Genomic DNA, 23,339 nt, shown 5'->3' on the forward strand with positions numbered 1-23,339 from the left:
GCCACAGCTACTGAAGCCCACGTGCCTAGAGCCCGTGCTCTGCAACAAGAGAAGCCACCGCAATGAGAAGCCCGCGTACCACAACGAAGACCCAACGCTGCCAAAAATAAATAAATAAGTAAATAAATTTTTTTAATTAAAAAAAAAAAAGAACTGGAACCTAGACACACGAGGGTGCAGAGCGTTTAGTCCCTTGGGGACCATGGTGGAGGGATTGTTGGCTGTACTCTGAGATCCGGTGCTGGTGGACAGAGAAAGAGGCAGGACGGCACTGACACCCCAGCTGCCCTCTGGTCCTCTCCTCCCTGGATGAGCTGCTGGGGGTGAGCAGACAGGTTCACGTGAGTCTACCTGTGGGACTTCAAGGTGTAACCCTGTTACTGGACACAATTACCACGGCCTCTGACAACACGATTAGTCTCTGTCAGCACTAATCGACAGTCAGCATCTAGCTGGTAAATAACAAAATTTAATTAATACTCTAGAGGGCTGGGAAAACTCGATTTCCACAGTTCTCTGTCCTTTTGTGCGAACACAATTCTATTTCCTGTGCTATTTAGGATTTCTGATAACATGTAAAGTCACCAAATGAAATTTAAAAATAAACAAAGTGAATTGTGAAAGTCTTGTGGTGGGATTTTTTGTCTAAATCCTAGAACTCACCTTTCTCTCCCGGGTCAACTGGAAAACCCTAAGTACAGGTGACTCTGCCGTAGCGGATGGAAATGTGAGCTTTACGGCTGGGAGGACCTCAGGGCCTCCTGCATCTCTCTGAGAACTCAGGACCTCCTCCATCCTGGCGCCTGTGCCCACCTGCAAGTGAGGGTGCTGAGGGAATTGGGTGCCTCAGACGGCTCACCTGCTGCTGGTCCAGGGGCGGGAGGCGTCCCAGCCTCCAGAACGCCCCGTCCTCTTCCTTCTGGAAGGCTGAGGCTGCTTCCCCTGATGAAAGCGTGAGGGAGTAACAGGCACAAGTACCATCTGATAAATGTCCCTTCCTGGGAAGAGGAAACAAACACAGAATTTAGTCTCTAGCGATCAGGCAGGGCTCCTGTTGTTTACGAGCTCGGGTTACTCCCCCGCCCCCCTGAGATCTGTAGGGGGAGGACACCCTTGGCTGAGAAACCTGCTGGAAGTCAGCACAGCCCCCTTGTCCTTTCAGTCGACACCAAAAGCCCCCAGGCCCCGTGACAACGATGCAACTATTCGCTGTGACACCAGCGTCACACCCACGACGGTCAGGTGTGGACACTGGCCACCCGCTGGCCTGGCCACGTAGAGGAGGGGGACCGTCATCACAAGCATCCTAGGAGGCTGAGGGATTTCGCTCTGAAATGAGGCCCGGTCCTGGAACACGGACCAGTGAGGTCTCGCGTTTGCTCCTGGCCCCACGAGAGCGCTGGGAGGGGACGGAGGGCGGCACGTGGCCTCTGAGCACCCAGGCTCCTGCAGGGCAGATCCTCGTCAAAGCCACTTCCCCGGGAGCCTCCATTTCCTGGCAGAGGTGGCAATGGAAGCAGGCGTGGGTCCAGAGGAGGCGCGTGTCCAAGCAGCGGGGCAGAGTCTTCCGGCCTCAGTCTCCTCCATGTAAACGACCGCGCTATCTGCACCATGTTCATGATGACATTGTCACCAACATCACACAGTGCAGGGCTCAAGAAGCTCTCCAACATCAACAGAGGTCCATCCACCTCACTACAAATAACTCGATTTCATTTCTTTTCATGGCTGAGTAATATTCCATTGTATATATGTGCCACATCTTCTTTATCCATTCATCTGTCGATGGACACTTAGGTTGCTTCCATGTCCTGGCTATTGTAAATAGTGCTGCAGTGAACATTCTGGTACATGTCTCTTTCTGAATTATGGTTTTCTCAGGGTATATGCCCAGTAGTGGGATTGCTGGGTCATATGGTAGTTTTATTTTTAGTTTTTTAAGGAACTTCCATACTGTTCTCCATAGTGGCTGCATCAATTTACATTCCCACCAACAGTGTAGGAGGGTTTGCTTTTCTCCACATCCTCTCCAGCAAGGAAATACAGATTTTATTTTCATTTTACCCTCAGATATACATGGGCCCCCAGACCCCTAGCAGCTCAGTCGTGCAGCTCTGGTGAGGGATGCGAAAGGCCAGGCCTGAGTTGGGCTCGGTTGCTGATGAGATGCTTGGGTCCCACTTCTTCTCCGGAAGCCAGTGCCTCTTCCTGCACTGCTGGGAGGACTGACGATCTTTAAGGACCAAACCTTTGCTGTGTCCCTTACAACATGCAAATCAAAATAAACCAAAACTGGAAGCACATTCCTGATAACCGGCAGGGTTGTGTAGCTATTTTGCTAGCAGCCATTCAGTGACAAGATGGGCATGTAAGTAGCGTTGACGATTTATTGTGAGATTCATTCTTGTGAAAAGAGGCAAATTAACTTTGTGAGATTCATAGAGAGGCCAAGCAAATTGAGTTTTTGTTTGAAACTAATACTACTCTTCGTTTTGAAGTGATGAAGTGTTTTTTTACAATCTTGCTTTACTTTGATAGCAACTAAAAGACGTCCAACTTTTAAAAATTTATAACATCTTTTCATGGTGTGGGATTAGCTCCTCCTGCATTTGGATTGTTTATGCTGTGGAAATGGAAATTTTTGCACATGGAAGGATTTGAGAAAACCCCATAAATACACGATAGGGTTTATTTATGTTGGTGCCTGGGGATGCACAATGATGTGTTTACATTAAGTTTATAGTCATTTACAATAAAACACAACAATTGTTTCAATGGATCTGTGGGCGGTGGCAACGTAAGGGAAATAGATTGTGTCCTATGTGCCTGTGGCCTTAGAACCAGGGACCCCCGGGGAGCTTGCTGGCTCTCCAGGTGGCACCTGCTCTGCTGGTTCTCTGGCAGTGACGCTCTGGGCGTCTGGGGATCCCAGCCCGCCATTGCCCGCTGCTCTGCACTTCATGTGGCCGCTCTCATCACCCTGTGCTTGTCCAGCTTGACGAGCAGACGATGTGAAAGCTGGACCATCTTCTTCTCTCTCCCCAGACACTTCCAAACGGTCCAACAAACACAATTTTTAGGAGACTGTATTACCCCACAGGTGTTGCTCTACTAACCTGGAAAAAACAGTCCTGCAGGATGTAAACATCAAGGTACTTTTGGTTACTGGTGACAGAATAATTAAGCGGCCTTATTTTATTTGCTGGAAAGGAAAGAGTCTATTCAGGGACTCTGTCATCTCGCTCTGCTCTGGCCCAGTTCTCTTCTAACAAAAACCTTTTTCTCTGTTACCACCTCCATGTTTGTGTCACCAAACTAAGAGAGAGAGAGAGGTTCCCTTTTGATGCGTGTGCATCCCCCGAGGGGCACAGGTACCCTGGTCATTTCCACGTCAAAGGGATGGAGGCTCCCTTGGGTCCACATGGCAGAACCCGCGGCCTGGGGGGCTCAGCGGGTCAAGTAGTCTCCACAGATCTCCATGGATGGGTTGGAGCAGTGGGAGGGGGCCCCGCCCCTGGCAGAGACAAAGCAGGCACGGGTCTCATTTGCTCCTGGGCTGAGAGCCTCTGCACGGCACTCACTGCACAGGGACGCGGGCGGAAGGCGTTCGGCGTGGTCCCCACTACAGCCGGCAGGAGGGCACTGTCTCTCCCAGTTTACAAAGGTGGGAGAGGCACATGGAGCTAAGATAACTGGCTCTCGCTGCACACCGAGGAGGTGGACGGGCCAGGGGTTGGTCCAGGGTCCGGGCTCTTAACCGTAACGTCTGAATTTGGGGTAGCAATACAATTTCCACTCAAGTTAGGAAAACTTGAGACTAAAATAGGGCCCAAGTAATAATTACACTGGAACCACAGGTAAATCCAGCCAAACTGGGTCCCACCTTCAGTCTCAACAGTATTTCCGTGAACGCATAGAAGACCTTCAACCCAGGCGTCTGCTTGGTCACCAGAGCACTGGCCATTGAGGCCCCGTTTGTCACTTAGGGAGGCCTGGATCCCAAAGAGCTGGGCACCCAGGAATGTCCACACCCAGATGTCTAGAAAACCTCCGGGTGGCCTGTCTAGTGCCACATCACTAACTTTTAGAAAAGATAATCCAGTACAATATTCATTTTTCTGAGTCAGGAGGGAAAACAAATAAAGCTACTCATGTCTGTTTGCTTGTTTGTTTTCCCCTTGTAAACACGAATGCTTAAATCTCTGATGATGATCAAGGTTTTTAAGATAAATGAGCAATTCATTTTGTAAGCTGACTAGAGCTATTTATTTTAAAATGAGCTCCTGTTTTCTTTTTCACCAGGTTTTTGGAATTTCACAGTTGAATGATTATACTTTCCTGAACCATTTATATCCTCCTCCTCTTCACAGGTTAGTGACCCCTCTGAATGTCAGCCCTGCTGAAATCACATTAGCGGCCTGATTATCACCTTTTTCAGATCATTAATAACTCGATTAAGACTATTTGGAGGCCCTAAACCCGACTCCTAGGGCACTTCTGGGCAAACGTCCTCCAACTCAGAACATCTCCATTTATCAACTCTCCGAATTTGGTCTTCCAGTGAATTCTCCCTTCCAAGGAGTGGGCAGCATTACGGTCAGATGCACAGACACACATGATGTTTTCCCGTCGGCACCCTTCTCTGAAATTCTCTATCTCCCTGAGCGTGGTAACTTTACATGATTTAATCCTTTATTTTTCTTTTTAATTTGTAGGTAGGAAGAAAGTTTGCTAGAGGCATGGTATACATCTCAGCACCCTCAGCTCCTTCTGCTTTCCTGCAGTCAGGGAAGGAGTGCCTTTTCTCCGGGACAGTCACCTGCTCAGAGGCCATCTCAGGGACACAGTGGGGAGGGGGGGACACAGTGGGGAGGGGGGCCACAGGCTTCTCCGTCTCTGACTCCCTGCACACACTGGCAGCGCCTCCACTCAGCTGTCAGCACAGCACCTCTGATAAAAATCTGGTGTTTGGCTGGAGTTCAGGGTGTCTCCCCAAAGGACCAGCCCATCAATGGGGCTTCATGCCTGCATCCCAGCATCCTTTAAGGACAATATGTTACCAAAATTAAACAAAAACAAAACTCTTCCCTGTGTGAAAATTATGACCTCAGGAAGTAGAGGGAAGTGTAAAACACAAACATCTAAAGTTAAAGCTTTATAATCCATACAAATATTTTGAATTTGGTCATTTTGGTTGTGTACTGTTGCCACTCCACTTATCGGGTATTTATTGATATTATTTAGCAACGTAATATGGTGCTAAATAGTGTTGGCTCAGCAATACCAGAAATAAAATTACACACGTTAATGAGTAACAAGAAGTATGAAAAATAGCTTTTAAAGCACTTTTGGTAAAAACTGAGAGCCACTGCCGGTTTCTGTCCTGCTCTGTTGCTCTGTTGTCGTGTTTCCCAAATGGTACCTGAGGGCAGAGCCAGGGCTCACACCCCTCGGCTCCGACCCAGCACCGTCCCTGCTCTGTGCGCATCAGGGCTCTGGGGTCTCTCTTCCTTCTGTTCCCTGACTCCACTCTCCTCCTCTTCCTTCCTGCCCATCAACATCCCAGACTGTGCAAGACGCATCCCTTCTGTTTGTGTCACATAAACTGTGTGCTCGAGGTCTGTGGTGTATACTTAATAAGGCGATTGCTTCATCAGGGCCATCCTCACCCGGAGCTGGTCCACAGGACATCCTACAGCCAAAGCAGTTTGGGGCCGCTACCACCTTTGCACTAAGGCATCTGCCATTCTACCCACCACTGCTTTGTACGTGGTTGGTTTTTACTTGTTTTTGTTTCACTATCAGTGGCAATATCAACACAGTAGAAAAAACATATCCAAGTATTATTTTGAAAATAGTTTGGCTTCAGGAATCCCTTAAAAGTGTTTCAGGGACCTCAGGACCCTCGGATGTAGCCCTGCAATTTGGGAACCACTGTATTCAATGTTATGTTAAAGAAGTATCATATTTTTAATGTGTTGGTACATTCTTTTGCAAATATTTAATTTTTTGCATCATTATTACTAAATAAAAGTGATTTGTAGTCATTTTGTTTCATTCTTTGTTTCTGGAATCAATGTTTTACTCTCAATAAAGATAATCTGGAAGTTTCCCTTTTTTTCCTGTGCTCCAAAATAATTTAGGTAGCATTGGGATAATCAGATTTATAAAGTTTAATGGAATTTGCCTGTTAGACTACCTGGGTATTTTGCTTTCTATAGGAGGATTCTTTATTAACTCAATTTCTTCTAAGGCTATTGGTTTCTAGTTTATGACTCTACCATGGTCAAATTTGTAAATCTATAAAATGAAGTTTTTAATTCCTTCTGGTGTTTACATTTTATATGCATAAAGTTGCACAAAGTGTTACCTTGCACTTTAAAATTTTCTTCTGATCTGTGGTTATTTTTCTCTTGTCATTTCTAATTTAATCCATTTGTCTTTCTCCTATTGTCTTGATTAAGTTAGCTTATAATTTTTGCCTATTTTGTTGATTTTTTCACAAAGATGTATTTCTGATTTATTCTGCTCTTTGTGTTGTAATTCATTAATTTCTTCCTTGATCTTTACTTTTTCCTGACTTGTGCTTTCTTTTTTATTTTAGGAGAGAAAATGTAATACAAGGAATTGGTTAAGTCGTATTAGACAAGTAGAAAAGCAGACAGTGAGCTATCAGAGGCAGTAACTGCAGGAAACAGATACACCCCGAGGAGTGGGAAGACAGGGGAAGAAGTCGGGGCTCTTAGAAACGGGGACCCAGACTCCTGAGGGGGCACGCCTGTGGTAGGTGCTGGTATATCCAGGGGCCCATGATGAGCTGGTTCCGGGGATGTGGAAAACCTGGAAATTGGAACCAGTTGCTACTGACACCTGCCTGCTCTATTCCGACCCTTCCTTTTAGTTGTTACGTTTTGAATCTTTTGATTTAGGAATGTCTCTTACATACAAATTAGTGCTGAATTTTGCTCTGTTAGTCAATGTAAAATCTTTCACTAAGTGCACTGAGCACATTTACATTTACTGATCTTGGCATTTTAATCTCAGTTTTGTCATCTGTTTTGTGTTGTATTTATGTGTCCACCAGGCTTTGAGATGGTCTCTCTCTGTTCTCCCCACTTAAGACATGTCGTTTGGTTTACAGAGAAGTTTGTATTTCTGTTGTATAGTTTTGCTTTATCCCAGTACTTTTATTTAACATTGTCCAATCCTCTTTATTTTGAATGTTGGTTCTCCCACTTCCCCCTTCCTAGCATTTAATTTGAAGTAACATCTTTTTACCAGAATTCAGTGTCTCTCAGGCAATTGACAAGTTTTTTTCTAACTTTTCACATTCTCTTTCAATTCTGCCCCCTCCCTTTTTAAAATGTTCTCTATATTATCCTTTATTTTAGAAATATGTATCCACTGCCTATAGAATTTGCTCCCACATTTATTTGCTTTTATTGTTTTAGAAGATGCCTTTCCAGTCTTCTGGCTTCTTTTGTTCTATTAAAAAGTTAACTATCCATCTCAGTTTCTGCTTTTATAAAATGGAATAGGTCTTTTCTTTCCTAGGCTGTTTTTAAGATTTTCTGCTTGTCTTTTTATCTTTCTGTGTTGGAATATTATTTTGATGTGCCTTCTTTTTTGTTTATTCTTGTATGCTTATTCTGACTGGGGTTTATGGGATTCTTGAATCTGTGGCTTGACGTCTTTCATCAGTTTGGAGGAATTTTCATCTTTTCAATGATTGCTTCTCTCCATCCATCCCTCCTGCCCTTCCAGAACCCAGATTACAAATACAGCAGGGCTTGCACTTTGTTCCACAACCTCTTATGCTTTTTGTTCTTATGTAGTCTCTCCTGCATTCTCTCTGTGCTTTGTTCTGAGTATTACCTCTTTACTGTCTACTTCACTAATTATCACTTCTAGTTAGTTTACTGAGTTACTGATTTCAGCTATTGATTTTTTAATTCTAGAATTTCCAATAGTCTTTTTTTTTTTTTTTTTAAATTTATTTATTTATTTTTGGCTGTGTTGGGTCTTCATTTCTGTGCAAGGGCTTTCTCTAGTTGTGGCAAGCGGGGGCCACTCTTCATCGCAGTGCGCGGGCCTCTCACTATCGTGGCCTCTCCTGTTGCGGAGCACAGGCTCCAGACGCGCAGGCTCAGTAGTTGTGGCTCACGGGCCCAGTTGCTCTGAGGCATGTGGGATCCTCCCAGACCAGGGCTCGAACCCGTGTCCCCCGCATTAGCAGGCAGACTCTCAACCACTGCGCCACCAGGGAAGCCCCTCCAATAGTCTTTTCAAGCTTCCAATTCTCTTCTAAAATTTTTATTTTACAATTTCTAGCACATACTAATCACAGGTATTTTAAGTTTCATTAATTCCTACTGTGATATCTGGACCTCCTTTAGCAGGTATTCTGGCGGAGATCATCCCTCAGGATCCAGGACACCTGCAGCCCTGTTCGTCCAGCCAGTGAAGAAGGATCCTGCTGCTGCCTCTGTGGCTGCTGGACAATGCCAGGCCAGCAGGCAGTCAGCCAACAACCATGGAACCTCATGATGTGGAGTCCTGAGCAGCTGCCTGGCATAACTCAGCCCCTTCATTACGACGTGTTGAATTTATCGAATGTTTGCTGCATACCTGTCTCTGACCCACCTAGGCCATTAACTGGGGTCGACAGCCAATAGGGCCCTTCCCCCATCCCTGAGGAACTCAGAGGAGTGTCCCCTGCAGGCACATGTCAGAGTTACGTGGCAGCTTCAGTCTCTGGAAGGAGCTCACAGAGCAAGCACCCTGGTGTTCTGGGACTCTGTGCTCTGAGTGGGGTAGATGTATCAGGTTATCCATGCGCCTTTATTGTGAGAGGACCTACCTCCCTGTGTCCAGCATGCTCACAGGCTGTGTGCTGCCCCTGGACAGACCCCTAGTGAGGAGTGAGGAGTGCGGTGTGTGGAAGGTTGCCTGGCCTCTCCCGCCCAGGGCAGTGGTGACAGAGCCCAGTGTTTCCCTGAGAGAAATCAGGGGGCAGAAGACCACTGACACTCCACAGAGCAATGGCAACTCTCTCAAGTGCCCCATAAAACATTTTGTTGTTCATTCCTCCTGCTAATGCTTGAAGGTGGTACTGCAACTATGTGCCAAGGGGTCATTTACGACGTCCAGTAGCCCCTGGAGGTCCACACGGCTGGTTGCACTGGTGCCCGGACTCCCCTCGCAGAGTCAGGGACCTGCTTCCTTCCCAGTCACCAAAGAGAAGTGATGGTCCACACGGCACCCTCACGGCTGCCTGTCTGACTCAGACCCCAGCCTTCCTGTGTCTGAAGAACACAATTTTTGCATTTGTACAACCTTTTAAAGAAGGTCTTTTTTAGAAGACTCATTTCCCCTTATTTAGATGTGTCTGCAGCCTGTTCCATAATTAAACATTGAAAGCCCCCTCATTTCCATGGACATAAATGTCTTAAGAGGATGCAGCTGTGTCATTCTTGGCATCTTTCAAAGAAAATACACAGATTAGGAAGTGCAGAAAGAGGGGCTCGCTGCTTTCAGCAGTTCCTCACAGCTGCCCGTCTTCGGCTTTCTTCCCCAGCTCGAATCAGTGATGTTCCAGCCTTCCCAGTGCAAGAGGGGACCTGCCTGTCCCAGAGCCGAGCCTCCCTTGCAGAGTCCTGGCTGGGAGGTCTGACGTTAAGTAGGCATGAGATTGTCCAGGCCCCGAGGGATGAGGAGACATAAATTCCTTGCTTTGACTCGTTAGGAGGTTGGCTTTGGCAATTCTAATCTATTCTTCACGAAGGGAACCCAGATAAGATAAGAGGATATATGGTTCTCCCTCTGTATTTGTGGGTCATTGGTTCCAGTAGTCTCCCTCCCCCCCGTGCCACCCCATACCAAAATCCATGGATGCTCAAGTCCCTTATAGAAAACGGTGCAGTATTTACATATAACCTACGCACAATCCTCCCATCTTCCCCCGCACCCTCCTTTATACTTTAAGTCATGTCTAGATTACTTATAACACCAAATACAAATCCTAAGTAAGTAGTTGTAAATATAATGCAAATGGTTGGTGGTGTGCAGCAAATTCAAGTTTTGCTTTCTGTAACTTTCTGAAATTTTTTTCCCTAAGTATTTTCAGTCCATGGTTGGTTGAATCCACTGATGCAGAACCTGTGGATACGGAGGGCCAACTGTAAATTGATTTAGAGTTGGCACTTCCCTGACAATCTGGACAGATGCTTAGTAAACCTGAGATAATTAATTTAGCATCAAAGTGAGTACTATGAGCATTATTAGATTGGTACATGTTAGGGCATTTGGGAGAACAGAAAATACAGCAGTTGAGCTGGATCCTGGTGCAAGAGCCACTGTGCCTTACCCGTCCAGGTCTCTAGTTGGCACATCTTCCCAATGCTTTCTCATTGTTCATTCCCCCCAGTGGAAAAGGGGGGCACTGTTGGACTTAGGAAGTTGGAGAAATAGGTAATAATGCTTCTCTTAGTGATTTAGTTACAGAGCTCTTACGTGCAACAGAATGAGAGGAAGTAGAATGGTTCTGTGCATAGATTTGGGAGCTAGACTGATTAGGGATTCAACTCCCAGCTCCATCATTCATGGGCTGTTGATCCTGAACAAATTACTTAAGCTCTTAGTACTTCGTTTGTGTACTGCATCTTAGTACTTTCTCATCTGTGAAAGGGGGATAATGATAGTACTTATATTTTAGGGTTGAGAGGATCTAAAAGATGAAATCAGGTTAAGGTAAGTAAAACAAGGAGGAAGCAGCCATTCAGGCATGGAATGGAAAGGGAATTGAAAGACTAGTTTTCAAATTTGTGTCTGCATAAGAATCATTTGGGGTTCCTGTTAGAAATGTAGATTCCCAGGCTTCAGCTCCAGGAATTGAGATTAATTTGGGATCCAAGAATTAGGTCTTTTTGTTCTGTTTTAGTAAACTTTTAGAATTATTTTAGGTTTACAGAAAAGTTGCAAAGATATATCCGTTTTGCCCTAATATTAACATATTATCATAGCACATTTGTTAAACTAAGAAGTCAACATTAACGCACTACTGTTAACTCCAGACTTCATTTGGATTTCACCAGATTTTTCCACTGATGTTCTTTATCTGTTCTAGGATTCCACATTGTATTTAGAGAAGCTTCATTTCTTACAGGGACTTTCAGCCCATGAGAGGCAGGTGGTCTGGAGACCACATCTTGAGAAACACTAGGACATGTCAAGGGCTGAGGAAGGTCAAATTGCCCCATCCTCACCACCATCCTGGTGGTGGGGCTGTTGGATATAGAAATTTGATTTGAAGAGTTGGGATGGACTCCTCTCCCTTAGATGAGAGGGGTTACCTTAAGAAGTGAGGCATCTATTCCTAATGCCAGATGAAATGAGTTTTGGAGTTTGGAAGGTGGGGTTGCTGCCTAGCCTGAGGAGATACATCTAGGGTTGTGGGCAGATCAGGGGAGTGAGTGCAGCAAATTGGGAACAACTACTTTGTGGGAACACAGGAGGGCTCAAGTAGTTGATTAAAGGGGATTACAAGGGGCCAGTTAGCCCGTGAGCCATAGAAATCCTGTATTTCCTGGAACCTGGTGATAGTGTTTTAGAAATGGCTCATAGTAGTAACCAACATCAAGCACTGCCACATTGGACACGAGCTGAGAGTCAAAGGGTGAAGCTGAGATGACCTTGTTGAGAGAGGGCAGTGGGAGGTGGACAAAACACTGATGCCCTGCGTTTGGAAGAGTCGGTTCCCACAGTGAGGAGATAAAGGGCCACCATCTGGGGAGCTAGAAGTAAAGGTCAGTAGAATTGAGAACGGTAAGATGAAGGAATAGATGTTGTAAGAAAAAGCTAGCAGAGTAATTTGAGGTCTTGAAGTAGAGATCGACATATTCTTGAGGACCTTAGGTTCTGAGGCTGTCACTGACTTTCTCTAATCACATTCAAATTATTTAGCTGCCCTCACAGCAATTAAGTAATCACCTAACCTGTTCCTTCTTTTTTTTTTTTTTTTTTTAAAGAACATTCACCTCTTTTCATTTGACTCTGGATTTCTCTTAATTTCTATACTACTTCACTTTCCTGGTTCTTTCTGCATGTTAGAGATCCTAAACCATAAACTGGTATTCATAACATTTCTTTCACATGAAGTACATGTTATCTCATCTGCCAAACCCATTTAAAACGGACTAGTGGAAATTGCCTCAGAAGCCAAACAGATTGCACCTGTGTACAAGGGACCAGCTGTCTCTGAAGGGCTCCTAGATCTTTTGTATTCTTGCTGGCACGGTGTCAGGCTGGCCAGGCTGGTGAGTGGCTAACAGTTAAGAGTTTAGGTGATCTAATCCTTAACTTGATAGATGCTGGGTGTAATCTACAGATTCTGCATAGAAATTAGCACTTACCCCTGGGAGAGCCCCTACCAGCTGTCAAGTGCTTTACCAAATAGCTCTATACTCAAGAATGCGGCTTCTGGGTGAGGGAACAGTCGTAGTCATTTTACATGTGGTTAGAGAGAAGTCTTGGGTGATGAAAGATTTTAGCTAACCTACACGCTATAGGTAAACATTTCCAAAAACATTGCATAACCTGAATACAGAGTGAATTGTTTTCCAGTAAATACTGGCTTCAGCATTTTTCAAAAATCAAGGAATGGTATATTTTATAGAATGGGAAAACTAAGAAATGAAATTTGACCTGTTGTAAAACTAGGATTTAGTGCTGTTGAATTTCAAGAATGGGCATACAGGGTACATTAGGAGTAAATGTGAAAGAATAGGGTCATGATGGAATCTGATACAGGGTGGAAAAAATTTCTCTTAACCAGAAACACTGGGCCCTAAGAAGTTGTCTTAGGGTCAACCACATGAAATTAACATACAAAAATGGCAATCTAATTTGGTTCAACCATACATTTCAAACTTTTGTCTTTTCCTTGTAAAGAATAAAGTTCAGTTCACGGTATACCAGAGTTAAAATTGCACAGATGTCAGTATTCCAATAGAGAAAAATAATTTTTCTTAAAAAGCGAAAAAATAAAATTTGAGTTCAGGTAGTCAGATATTCTTTTATAGTCTTACTACTTTAGGGAACAAACCCTTCCTCGGTATAAAAATCTGGAAAAAAATGCCATAGTTGCCACCCTATTAATAACTAGTTTCCATGCCCCATATTTGTTGGAGAACCTACTTTGTGATGTTTAAATTTTTACCTTAAGTTGCCTCAATTTCCCATTTATTAAAATGGCTGTATTGCCTCTAGAATTAAAGCTGAAGGGGAAAAGCAATTTTTAGCGATTCCCCTTATTCTACCAACTTGTTCTTGAAGCTACAGTCATGCCCAATGTTCCTACCCCCAATTTTTTCTTTTCAAACCTTCGACCACTCGAGATATGTCAGCATTTCTGCTTAGTAACTGGCATATTACTACGCGGTGCAAACTATTGATATAAACAGTGACTTGTGATAGATTTTTTTTTTCCTTCTGTACTAAATCAGATCATTTCTCCTCATCAGCAACTTAAGAAGAACAAAGTTAAAGATGTGACCTTAGGAAGGTAACTAAGGTGGAGGAAATACTACGGCAATACTATCAGGACTGATGGAATATTGCTCAAGTGCAGTGGCTAGGGTCTAAAAGAAACTTTAGAGATCTGGTATATTTCCAACTGAATGTTAAGTGAAATAGCATGTTAAAGTCAAATTACGTGGCTTGTTTAAAAGTCACCCTCTTAACAGCAACCACAATTCTACTGCTTCCTGTTCTTCCATTTTCTTTCCTGTTCAATTGCTTGAAACCCTCAAACAACAAGTTCTGATTCTACAGTATTCCTGTAATTCCTTTCTCTGTGGATTTACCTACTTTTATCTTTCAATGTGCATTTCCATCTTGGCACCATAACAAACAATTCAAAAATGCCATCTAATGCATTATGCCACTGAGCACTGTAGCCAGTGATTTTAAGTGGACTAGATTATCTTCAGGTTGAAAAGAGCGTAAGCTGAAGAAATAAATGTCTACATCTTAACTAAAGGCAGGGGTCAAAACAACTTATGAATGGTTAGTTGGAAAATGCTTTAAGGCCCGACTATCAGAGCTGACTGAAAACATTTGAGTTAGGCAGAGTTGTAATGTTATGTGAACAGTGAGAAGTGTTACAAACACAGTAGCCATATATTTTAATTAAAACAGAGTTTATTAGCTTTTCTTTTAATATAAACATGAGGAAGAAAAACCACATAAGTTGTAGCATTCTTTTCAAAATAAAACTGCAATCAGTACTTGAATTTCCAAGCTCCAAACTCCATAAACAATATTTTTTGAGGTGGTAGATTGTAGTATTTTATATACCATAATTTATCATTTATGTCTCTGTCCCTTAAAAATGATGGAACCTGCAGCACTCAGTATAATGTGAAGCCTTGCTATAAAGAGAGAAAGTACTTCTGGCCCAGAAATGCTTTGTTTACAGGCAAAATTCCTAGGATTACATTTGAGAAGGTAGGAGGAGAAAGATTTCACATAGTTGAGAACACTTTTTTTTTTTTTTTTTTTAATATTTCAAGTTTAGGTGACATCGTTACCAATCTCCAAAAAGACTGATTACTGGACCTCCCTGCCTTTTAAAGCCTGAGGTAAGGGTTCCTAAGGTTTATATGTTTCCTCTTACATAGAACTTGAAGTGAGACACCTACAGCCAGGTTAACACACAGGATAGAAAAGCTGTTTCGTATCACTTACTCTCCTGTCACTACTACTAGGGTCCAGTTCTTTTCAATTTATTACATGTGAATTAACACTGTTGTTCATAATTCCTTTACCAAATCTAGAAAAAAGAAACTTAGGTGATCAAGCAGGTAAGCAGCCCAGCCTTGCAAAGGACTATTTTAAAAAGAGGAGGGGAGGTATCCCCTCAAGTCTTAGTGCAATTTTAAGCTTTGATACTTGTAGAAGTATAAATGCCACAAACTTACGAAACATCATTTGAAAGTTTAATCGAATTTCTTCTAAACTCATTTAGTTTTGTAAATTTTAAACGTTAAGCGTTTATTGTTTTATTTTTTATTTTTTAAAATTTATGTATTTATTTATTTATGGCTGTGTTGGGTCTTCGTTTCTGTGCGAGGGCTTTCTCTAGTTGTGGCAAGTGGGGGCCACTCTTCATCGCGGTGCGTGGGCCTCTCATTATCGCAGCCTCTCTTGTTGCGGAGCACAGGCTCCAGACGCGCAGGCTCAGTAATTGTTGCTCACGGGCCTTCCCAAGCCAGGGCTCGAACCTGTGTCCCCAACAAGAGAGCCTGCGACAGTGAGAGGCCCGCGCACCGTGATGAAGAGTGGCCCCCGCTTGCCACAACTAGAGAAAGCCCTCACACAGAAACGACCCAACACGCCATTAAATAAATTAATTCATTTAAAAAAATAAAAAATAAAAAAATAAAAGCTTAATGTTTAAAATGTACAAAAGTAAATGAGTTTAGAAGAAATTCGATTAAAGTTTCAAGTGATGTTTTGCCAGTCTAGCATTTATACTTCTGCGACACTGTTCTGGAGTATCCAAGCACACTATATTAAAGCTTAAAATTGTTCTAAGACTTTTGGGACACCTTCTATTTCATCACCGGCTTGTTAATTACTGGACCACCATGTTGGCTGGAATTATGAAAATATCCTTTAACACAAGTATATAACAAAGAGGAAAATCATCACAAAATCAGAAGCACCATTATAGTTAACAAGAAATGCAGCACGGACCCAATAGAAGGAAATAACCTACTTTCTCTGTTTATGATCGCAAACATGCTAATATGCTAATAAGTACTGCCTGCAAAGAATTTGGATGACATGTGTTATTCAGCAGCTTTTTGGTTTAAATTGATTGCCAATAATGACTAGCAGCTTCAATGATATAGTAGGGAGGAAGAACCCTGCAAAACCTAACGATGCTACAACAGTCTGTTCCGAAGTTTGGCTTTGTGAGTTGTTAGGAGTCCCATGTTTTTTTTTGTTTTTTTTTTGTTTTTTTTTTCTTTTTTGTTTTTTTTTTTTCTTTTTTTTTTCTTTTTTGTTTTTTTTTTGTTTTTTGTTTTTTTTTCTTTTTTTGTTTTTTTACTTTTTTTTTTTTTTGGAGTCCCATTTTTTGATGGTAATACTGCACTGATTCTAAAGGAATATGCAGCAGTATGGGACAGTGAGGTAAGAAAAACATAGAAGTTATATAGCTAGTGTCTTTAAAGTCTAAAAATTTAAACTATTAATTAAAAAACGTCACATAGCTCACAGCTATCAGATATCTGTGCGTGGATTGGGAGCAGATATCTGTGCGTGGATTGGGAGCTTTTAGCTTTGGAGTGGTTTTTGTAACTCTGTTTACAATAAAAAGGACAGAAGAGCGTGTTACATTGACGAGGTCCCGTTCTTTCCTATGAGCATAATCTTCGCTTGTCCATGAGTCTCTTAAATTCAATGTCTTTCTTTAAGGTGAAAATACTAACTTTGCTGGTTTCTGAGCAGGAGAGGTGATATTTCTCCAGTCTTTGTTTCGAGGGGTTTATGATGTTACAACCCCTCACTTCTCCCTTAAGAGAGGATGGCATTGGAGCGCCGAATACCAATGAAATGATCAGCGCTGAAAGACCTTCTCATAGCAGCTCTACACACGTCTTTGTATTTGTCGTCACACAATCTGGAAATGGCCTAGGAAAGTCAATCAGGTAGAACATAGGTATAATTAGGGGGGAAAAAAAATGTTCGGACCTTAAAAAAACAAAAAAAGCATCATTGATAAGCCACACATCTCCATTCGTTTAGATAGTTCATAGTTACTGCTACTTTGGATAGCTGATATCTACACTAACTGACAGTTCCCTAAGTTAATAACCTTTAAGGGCTATGATTAGATTGCTGGGGCAAGGGGTAACTTGCCCTAATAACTTAGAGTTACTTAAAAATTGGGTTGCTAATGATAGGCTCCTAATAGCAATATCATCTGTTACCTACACACGTGATCCTTAAACGTAATGGACATACACTTGGGCAAAATCAGTGTTTACTCAGCTATTCAACTTCTCTTCAGTTTTCATTAGTTATTACATACTCTAAGAAAATTTTAATCAGGTAGGTATGTGCTGAAGGTAGGAGAGGTCTAATAACAAGCGCTGAAAGGTGCTATTTCACTTGCACATAAATTATGGTAGAAAAACATCTTATTCTAAAGTACCACCAAGGTACCACAGAAAGTATCAATTTTAAATGTGTTCATTTCAGTCGTGAATTTTGCTGTATACCCACCAAAAATCATAAGCCATAAGTATTACGTTGTTCCATGTACGTTACCATTTATATTAAAAACTCATGTACTTTCTACATCCAGTATCTGAATCCACATTATACCTTCCAAGTATAGGTCTCTCAGGTTAGCCACGGATGCTTTGTCTAATAAACTCATGGGACTGAACTGTGATACACATACACACACACACACACACACACACACACACACACACGAACTGCAAGCTGAGTAAAAAACAGTTAAGAGGGAATTCCCTGGTGGCGCAGTGGTTAAGAATCCGCCTGCCAATGCAGGGGACACGGGTTTGAGCCCTGGTCCGGGAAGATCCCACATGCCGAGGAGCAACTAAGCCTGTGCGCCACAACTACTGACCCTGCGCTCTAGAGCCCGTGCTCTGCAACAAGGGCAGCCACTGCAATGAGAAGCCTGCGCACCGCAATGAAGAGCAGCCCCCGCCCGCCGCAGCTAGAGAAAGCCCGCGTGCAGCAGCGAAGACCCAATGCAGCCATAAATAAATAAATACATTTATTTATTTATTAAAAATATCAAGACAGTAGAAATAGTCCAAAACATCAATTATATAAAAAAAAAAAAAAGACAGTTAAGAGTGGTAAGTAGATTATGTAGGTACATCTGATTAGGGATACAATTTTAAGAAATTATTCATGTATGGTTATATGTAAGTGTAGAGGTTCAAATGGAAAACCATTAAGAACAGATTAAATATGATTGAAAGTATTCTGTATTATGGTTACAGAAGAGACAATTTTTTTTTTTTATAATGTGGGATCCCTGTATAAACCATAAAAGACACAGGAAATATGATGCCAACGGGTCAATAAGCTCTTCAAACTGTTAACAGCTTTCCATTTTCCTAATCACTGCTTAATATAATTTAGCTACAGGTGTGGCTTCGGTGGCTGACAGAAAACCCCAGTTAGTGATTTCACAGCCTTACCTCTAAGTTCTGTGCTCTTTCTTTGCTAAGAGGAGTGAATAGAACATTCAGGTTGTTGTCATCTGCTAAGGAGCGAAGGTCAAAGTAGTATTTGGCATACACACTGAAAGGAACATTAATATTAAACTGAAGTAGCTCCACGAAGTGCCTTTCCATCTCATTCCTGGGGGAGGAGGAGAAGACAAAACCAACACAGGACAATTTTAGTCAACTGGGCTATCTTCAAAAATACCATTCTGAGCTACTAGGATGGCTCTAAATACTGTTTTGAAACCAATAATGGCTACCCAGCTGGATTAATACCCTAATGTTCAAACAAGGTACAGCTATTTGTGGTCCTTTCTGCGTCCCAGCACTTTGAGTCTGGGACAAGGGGGAAGAGGTCATGGCCCTCTTATGCACTCATGCTGCTGACTCAGGGGCTCATTCTTCAGAGTTCCATTAGTGCAGCTGTACGATTCATGCTCCACACTCACTCACGAGGCCCCGCTCTAGTGATCAGTTGAAAGGAATGATGTATGCTGTTTATTAGCTCTGAAGAACTTGGAGACATTTTCACCGGGCTGGTGACAGGAAGGGGCTTACTGAAGTAGAGACGAGCCAACAAAAGGAGTGGGCACATCACCATGGCAACAAATGGATCCATCGAGAGCCACTGCTATTATCTCTGAGGGGGGAAAACTCTTGAGGCAACAAGGATTCATCTCAAGTAAATAAATAAATAAGCTACATTCGATGGGAAAGGGAATCCCCCCACCCCCACCCCGTGCATGGGGCTGTGTCAAAGGGCATAATGCAAGTTTCTGTTCACCTTAAAACCTTACTAGGGTGACTTGTCGTCACCATGACAGGACAGGATGCACTTTTTAAGCTTAGGAAGGCAGTAAGATTATGTCTCAGCTAGGCTAAACCCACTTTATGATACGACCTCTGATAGAGCAGTTGTTGCCCCCGGTGTTAGGAGAGCAGCCCAGAATGTTCAGACCTACCGCCCCTTGCCAGGACAGACTGCACACGCCCACAGAGGGCGAATTCAATGAAGTGGGAAAGTAGAGTGCTGGGAGCAGGCTTCTGCTATATGACCATATCCAGCCATTTGCTTGCCAAATGTTTAAGTAAATAAATATAAAGTTAGAGTAAATCTTACCACTTTTCACAGCAATCACTTTAGAGAGTTGATTAGATAAAAATGATAAATACCCAAACAAACATGCAAGTGGCTTATTTTACCATACATTTGGTTTCTTGGTTTTAAAGTGTTAATATTTTATCCATTGGATAAATCAACAAATGCTCCATGTTCTCCTGTATGGAGAGCAGAGTATGAGCAGAAATGAGGTTTCTCATTTGTTGAACTTTAAACCTAACTGAACCTACTTCCAAAATTAATTTCCTGTTCATACGGCCAGAAGTCTATAGAAATGTAAATCAGATAATGTTTTGATAATCAGCTAATCAGGACTTAATTTACTACAGGAATAAATGCACTTCACTATCCCTTTTATATTTTCTGCACTAATACATTTTAATTGTGTGGAAATACAGTACTTCATAGGATTAACATGTCTATTAATAGAGCTTTAATCACTGAAGAAAAGCATTATGCCTACAGAATATGCATCTTCTGTGTTTTTTGCTGTTTGTAAATGGCTAGGTGGCTGAAGAGCCTACCACTTACAGGCGCAGCAAACTGTCTGAACAGCAGCTGCTCAGTTTAACTTACTCTTTTGAAGGGAAATATATATTTAACAAGACACAGAGATGTTAGAAAGTTTTAAGGAAAAGCTGATAGACAGCAATTTTTCAATTCAGACTCAAAATGAGACCATTACAAATAGTAGTCAACAGCAGAGGGATGAAACAAATGTGTATTAAACACTTTGTTGTAATGCTTTCCAACTCCCAAAGATCATAAACAAAAGCAGCCTATTATAAACATAACTCCTGGTGATTCTCCGTTCTACACAGAAAAGCGTTGTTTAGAATTAGTTTCTTCATAGCTGGACAGTGCCGCCAATGCTCCTGGGCTCAATGTCTATGAACACCCACACGTTTCCCTGCATGTTCTCGGATGTTGTACCTGGAACCAGAGCCCCAGTCAGCTCAGTTGCAGATTCTGAGAAAATTTCAGCTGCCATCATGGCAGGGATGGTGTTCACGATTACAAATTTTCCTTCCTTCAAGGGACCAGTTTCAAGACTGATGATAGTGTTGGTCAACGTCACTTTAGTTTCTGCAACTTCCAAAAGTACTTCTATTCATTTCAAATTCATTATCTGCTGTTCCACTGTTTGCTAAGATTGCTACCAGCAATATCACCACGACCACCTGGTTTACATGATCACCAAAGTGGGCATTTTCACCAAAAGCCACTTTGACAGCTACTGACAGTCACTGGTCCCTTCTCTTAGTCACAGCTTTCCTCGCTTCAGCTGTAAATATGCACTTTGGTAATTGTGAATTATCTAGGGTAAGGGGCAAAGGTAACAAAAACAAACTCTTGCCCCTGCCTGCCATCTTGATCGGCCTCTGCTCTCCAATATAATCAAGAGGTGTCCTTTCACATTTTCCTGAATGCCACCCACAAAGACAGGTTCACTGTCAAGCGGGCACTTCGAGAGTCTGCTGGAATTACCTCTCTGGCTCATCCTGCTTCCCACCCTTGGGGCCCTTCACCAGAGCCAGACTGGAAGCCTGGCGTTTCATGCCAATGTGAGCGTGCCATCTGTGAGGAGAACCTGCCTAGTTAACTCAAGGCCCCACAAAGTGCTGCTGTGTTTGCTGAGTGCCCTGGGTGAGGCCCCAGGGATGCTTCCCGGACGACCTGAGAGGTAGGTGTTTCCTAACTCAGCAGACTTTAGGGGAGGAGACAGGAACACAGGGATCTGAAACCTTTATATGTGGCTACCTGTACATCATAGTTTCTGTAACAACAGAACCTCAGATAAAAAGGAGAAAAAGACCAGCAAAAGCAAATACACAATGTGTGACTCAGGTTGAAATTATAACCTGTCAGTAGTCTAGAGGCCCTAAGACCTTAACAGTGGCCACTTGCTTCAAAGACCAGGCATGTGCCCCTTAAAAATGGACTGGACCTGGTAGACAGCTTTAAGAAAGCTGTCAAGTTACTTACTGTACCATGTTGCTCTGGTAGTGAGCTTGTAAAATGTTTGGCAAAAACCACCAGAAAAATAATTTCAATTTCTCAAGCAGAATATTACAACAATAACACATCAAGACCTACCAATGAATGAGGGGAAATACAAATTGTTATACTACAGCTAGATAGAAAGAAGGCTGTAATTTTATGTCTATTTCAGCTCTCTGCACAAGGTAACCTTTCTTAAAATGTAACATTTCTTAAAAATGTAAACTTTATGAGAGCAAATGAGGTATTGGAAAATGGTTAGAAAGTTCACGGTAACCTTACAAACTCACATGTCCTCAACTGTAACGTCCTTGAGGATCTGGCAGTCGTCCACATTCCATACAGCCCGATCGTCCCAAAACTCGGAGGCAAGAAGAATGGCTCCCAAAACAATTCTTTTCCAGTTAGTGGGGCAAATGTCGATCTCAGCATAAGTTAAAAGCCTTTCTAAGTAAACCTGCAAAAGTAGAGCACTGATCTTTGATTTTCGTTCAGTTTAAGTGCTGTGATAAGAATTGTTAGGAATGACAGATTTCATCTCTTTTTGACACCCCTTTTATTCCTAGGTTCTACAAAGACTTTGCTCAGCCAAGCCAAGGCCAGAGGCCAGGTCACAGTTGTAAGTCAGATATTTCTGTGAGTCTGATATTTCTACTCTGCCCGTGTGAATTTCCAACCCAATTTTGGTCACAGGAATGAAAGGACATCTCAGCAAAGGGCATTCTAAAGACACGCATTGTATTATTACCTTCCCACTTGTCAAGGGCAGCACATACAGCCCAGTGTCGACTTCAACTGTTCAGTAAATGCTTGAGTGCCTATCACGTGCAATGTTAACTACAAGACTGGTGGTGGTTGCATGGCGATTTTACATAACGCTTGAGTGTGTAAAATTCTGGTAAGACTGAGCACATCTTTACCTTCTCTTCAGAGTCAGTCACCAGTCCTTTTGTGGCATGAACTTGAAGATAAAAACTGGTGGTCAAGAGAGCCTCCCAGTGGCTGCTGCGTGGCACAGCAGGACAGGCAGTACAAAGGGGCTTTACAACTGTCAAGTATTCCCATATTTTAGTGCCTTTTGAAGGAACACACATGCATACAAAGGGTAGTCCTTTTCATAGCCCCAATTTTTCACATCTCCATTATCATTTCATTATTCATTTCTGTCTTACATAATCTGCAGCTTAGTCAATTCTTTTGGTTTTAAGGTGGGAAGACCTGCCTGTGTCTGTATCCCTGGGGCTCCTCTAAACCTGCCGGTTTGTGAGATGATTTCACGGTTTCTTTTACATGTATCAAATGTCTACCCTACAAAGAACTGGATGGAGTTAACAGCTGAGCAAAGATTAGAGAGGTAAGCTGTGATTTGTTGTTACCTCTGTAGAAGAGTGTATATGCCATTTGACAAAAAGAAAAATGTCCAGTTTGAAAGAGTCTGTTTACTCTCTGAAGGGTTATCAAATTGACAGCTCAGATTCGCCCATGCCCGCCAAACTCTACTGTGTTTTCAAACACGGGTATTGAGATTATATGTTCTTAGTGAAATTCGGCTCCCATTGCCCAAAGAACTCAGCACTCTCTAGTACCCTAAGAACGACTCTCCCCGCAAGGTTCAACTCTCTACTTTATGGGACTCATCAGAGGCACTGAAACGACACTGGCAATCTCTCAACTTCCTCTCACCTTTGTACTGGCAAACTTGGTACACGTGCTGATATTCATTTATCCCACTTGCCCTCCTGTCTCGGAGGAAGCGAGATTTCTTTCTTTTCACTGAAGCTAACTCTCCTATGAATGAAGTTGATCCCACCTCACTTCTGCAGAGCACTGTGCCCACAGTTAGTCTCCTTTTGAACAACTTCTCCCTGTCAGAGGCTTCCTCCAGTGTGAATGCTTCCATGTCCCCAGCCTGTCCCCCACTGCCCCTAGACGGCGTCCTC

At 42.7% G+C, this 23,339-nt stretch overlaps 1 protein-coding gene and 2 long non-coding RNA genes across 3 annotated transcripts in view; 1 reads left to right on the forward strand and 2 right to left on the reverse strand.

The window, feature by feature from the left end:
• The window catches only part of LOC309662635, a 930,148-nt gene that overhangs the window by 525,941 nt on the left and 380,868 nt on the right, over nt 1-23,339 (forward strand). The window lies entirely within an intron of this gene.
• LOC309662636 lies at nt 15,778-16,217 on the reverse strand. The gene is made up of 2 exons (XR_014264825.1): nt 16,115-16,217; nt 15,778-16,050 (listed from the first exon to the last, which is right to left on the reverse strand). It is a non-coding gene; the product is annotated as an uncharacterized lncRNA (long non-coding RNA).
• On the reverse strand, nt 16,276-21,834 carry LOC309662634 (cyclin-Y-like protein 1). Its single transcript, XM_082465547.1, has 3 exons — nt 21,690-21,834; nt 18,252-18,414; nt 16,276-16,698 (listed from the first exon to the last, which is right to left on the reverse strand). Coding segments are annotated over exons 1-3 (282 nt in total). The 5' UTR covers nt 21,692-21,834; the 3' UTR covers nt 16,276-16,581.

The sequence above is a fragment of the Balaenoptera physalus genome (assembly GCF_965194825.1).
Source record: "Balaenoptera physalus genome assembly, chromosome: 6".
Lineage (NCBI taxonomy): Eukaryota > Metazoa > Chordata > Mammalia > Artiodactyla > Balaenopteridae > Balaenoptera > Balaenoptera physalus.

Excerpts from the sequence above, each read along its gene's own strand:
- LOC309662634 (XM_082465547.1), bottom strand. Across the intron at positions 16,699-18,251 it reads AAAGAGCACAGAACTTAGAG|GCCATTTCCAGATTGTGTGA; the intron begins GTAAGGCTGTGA and ends TGACTTTCCTAG.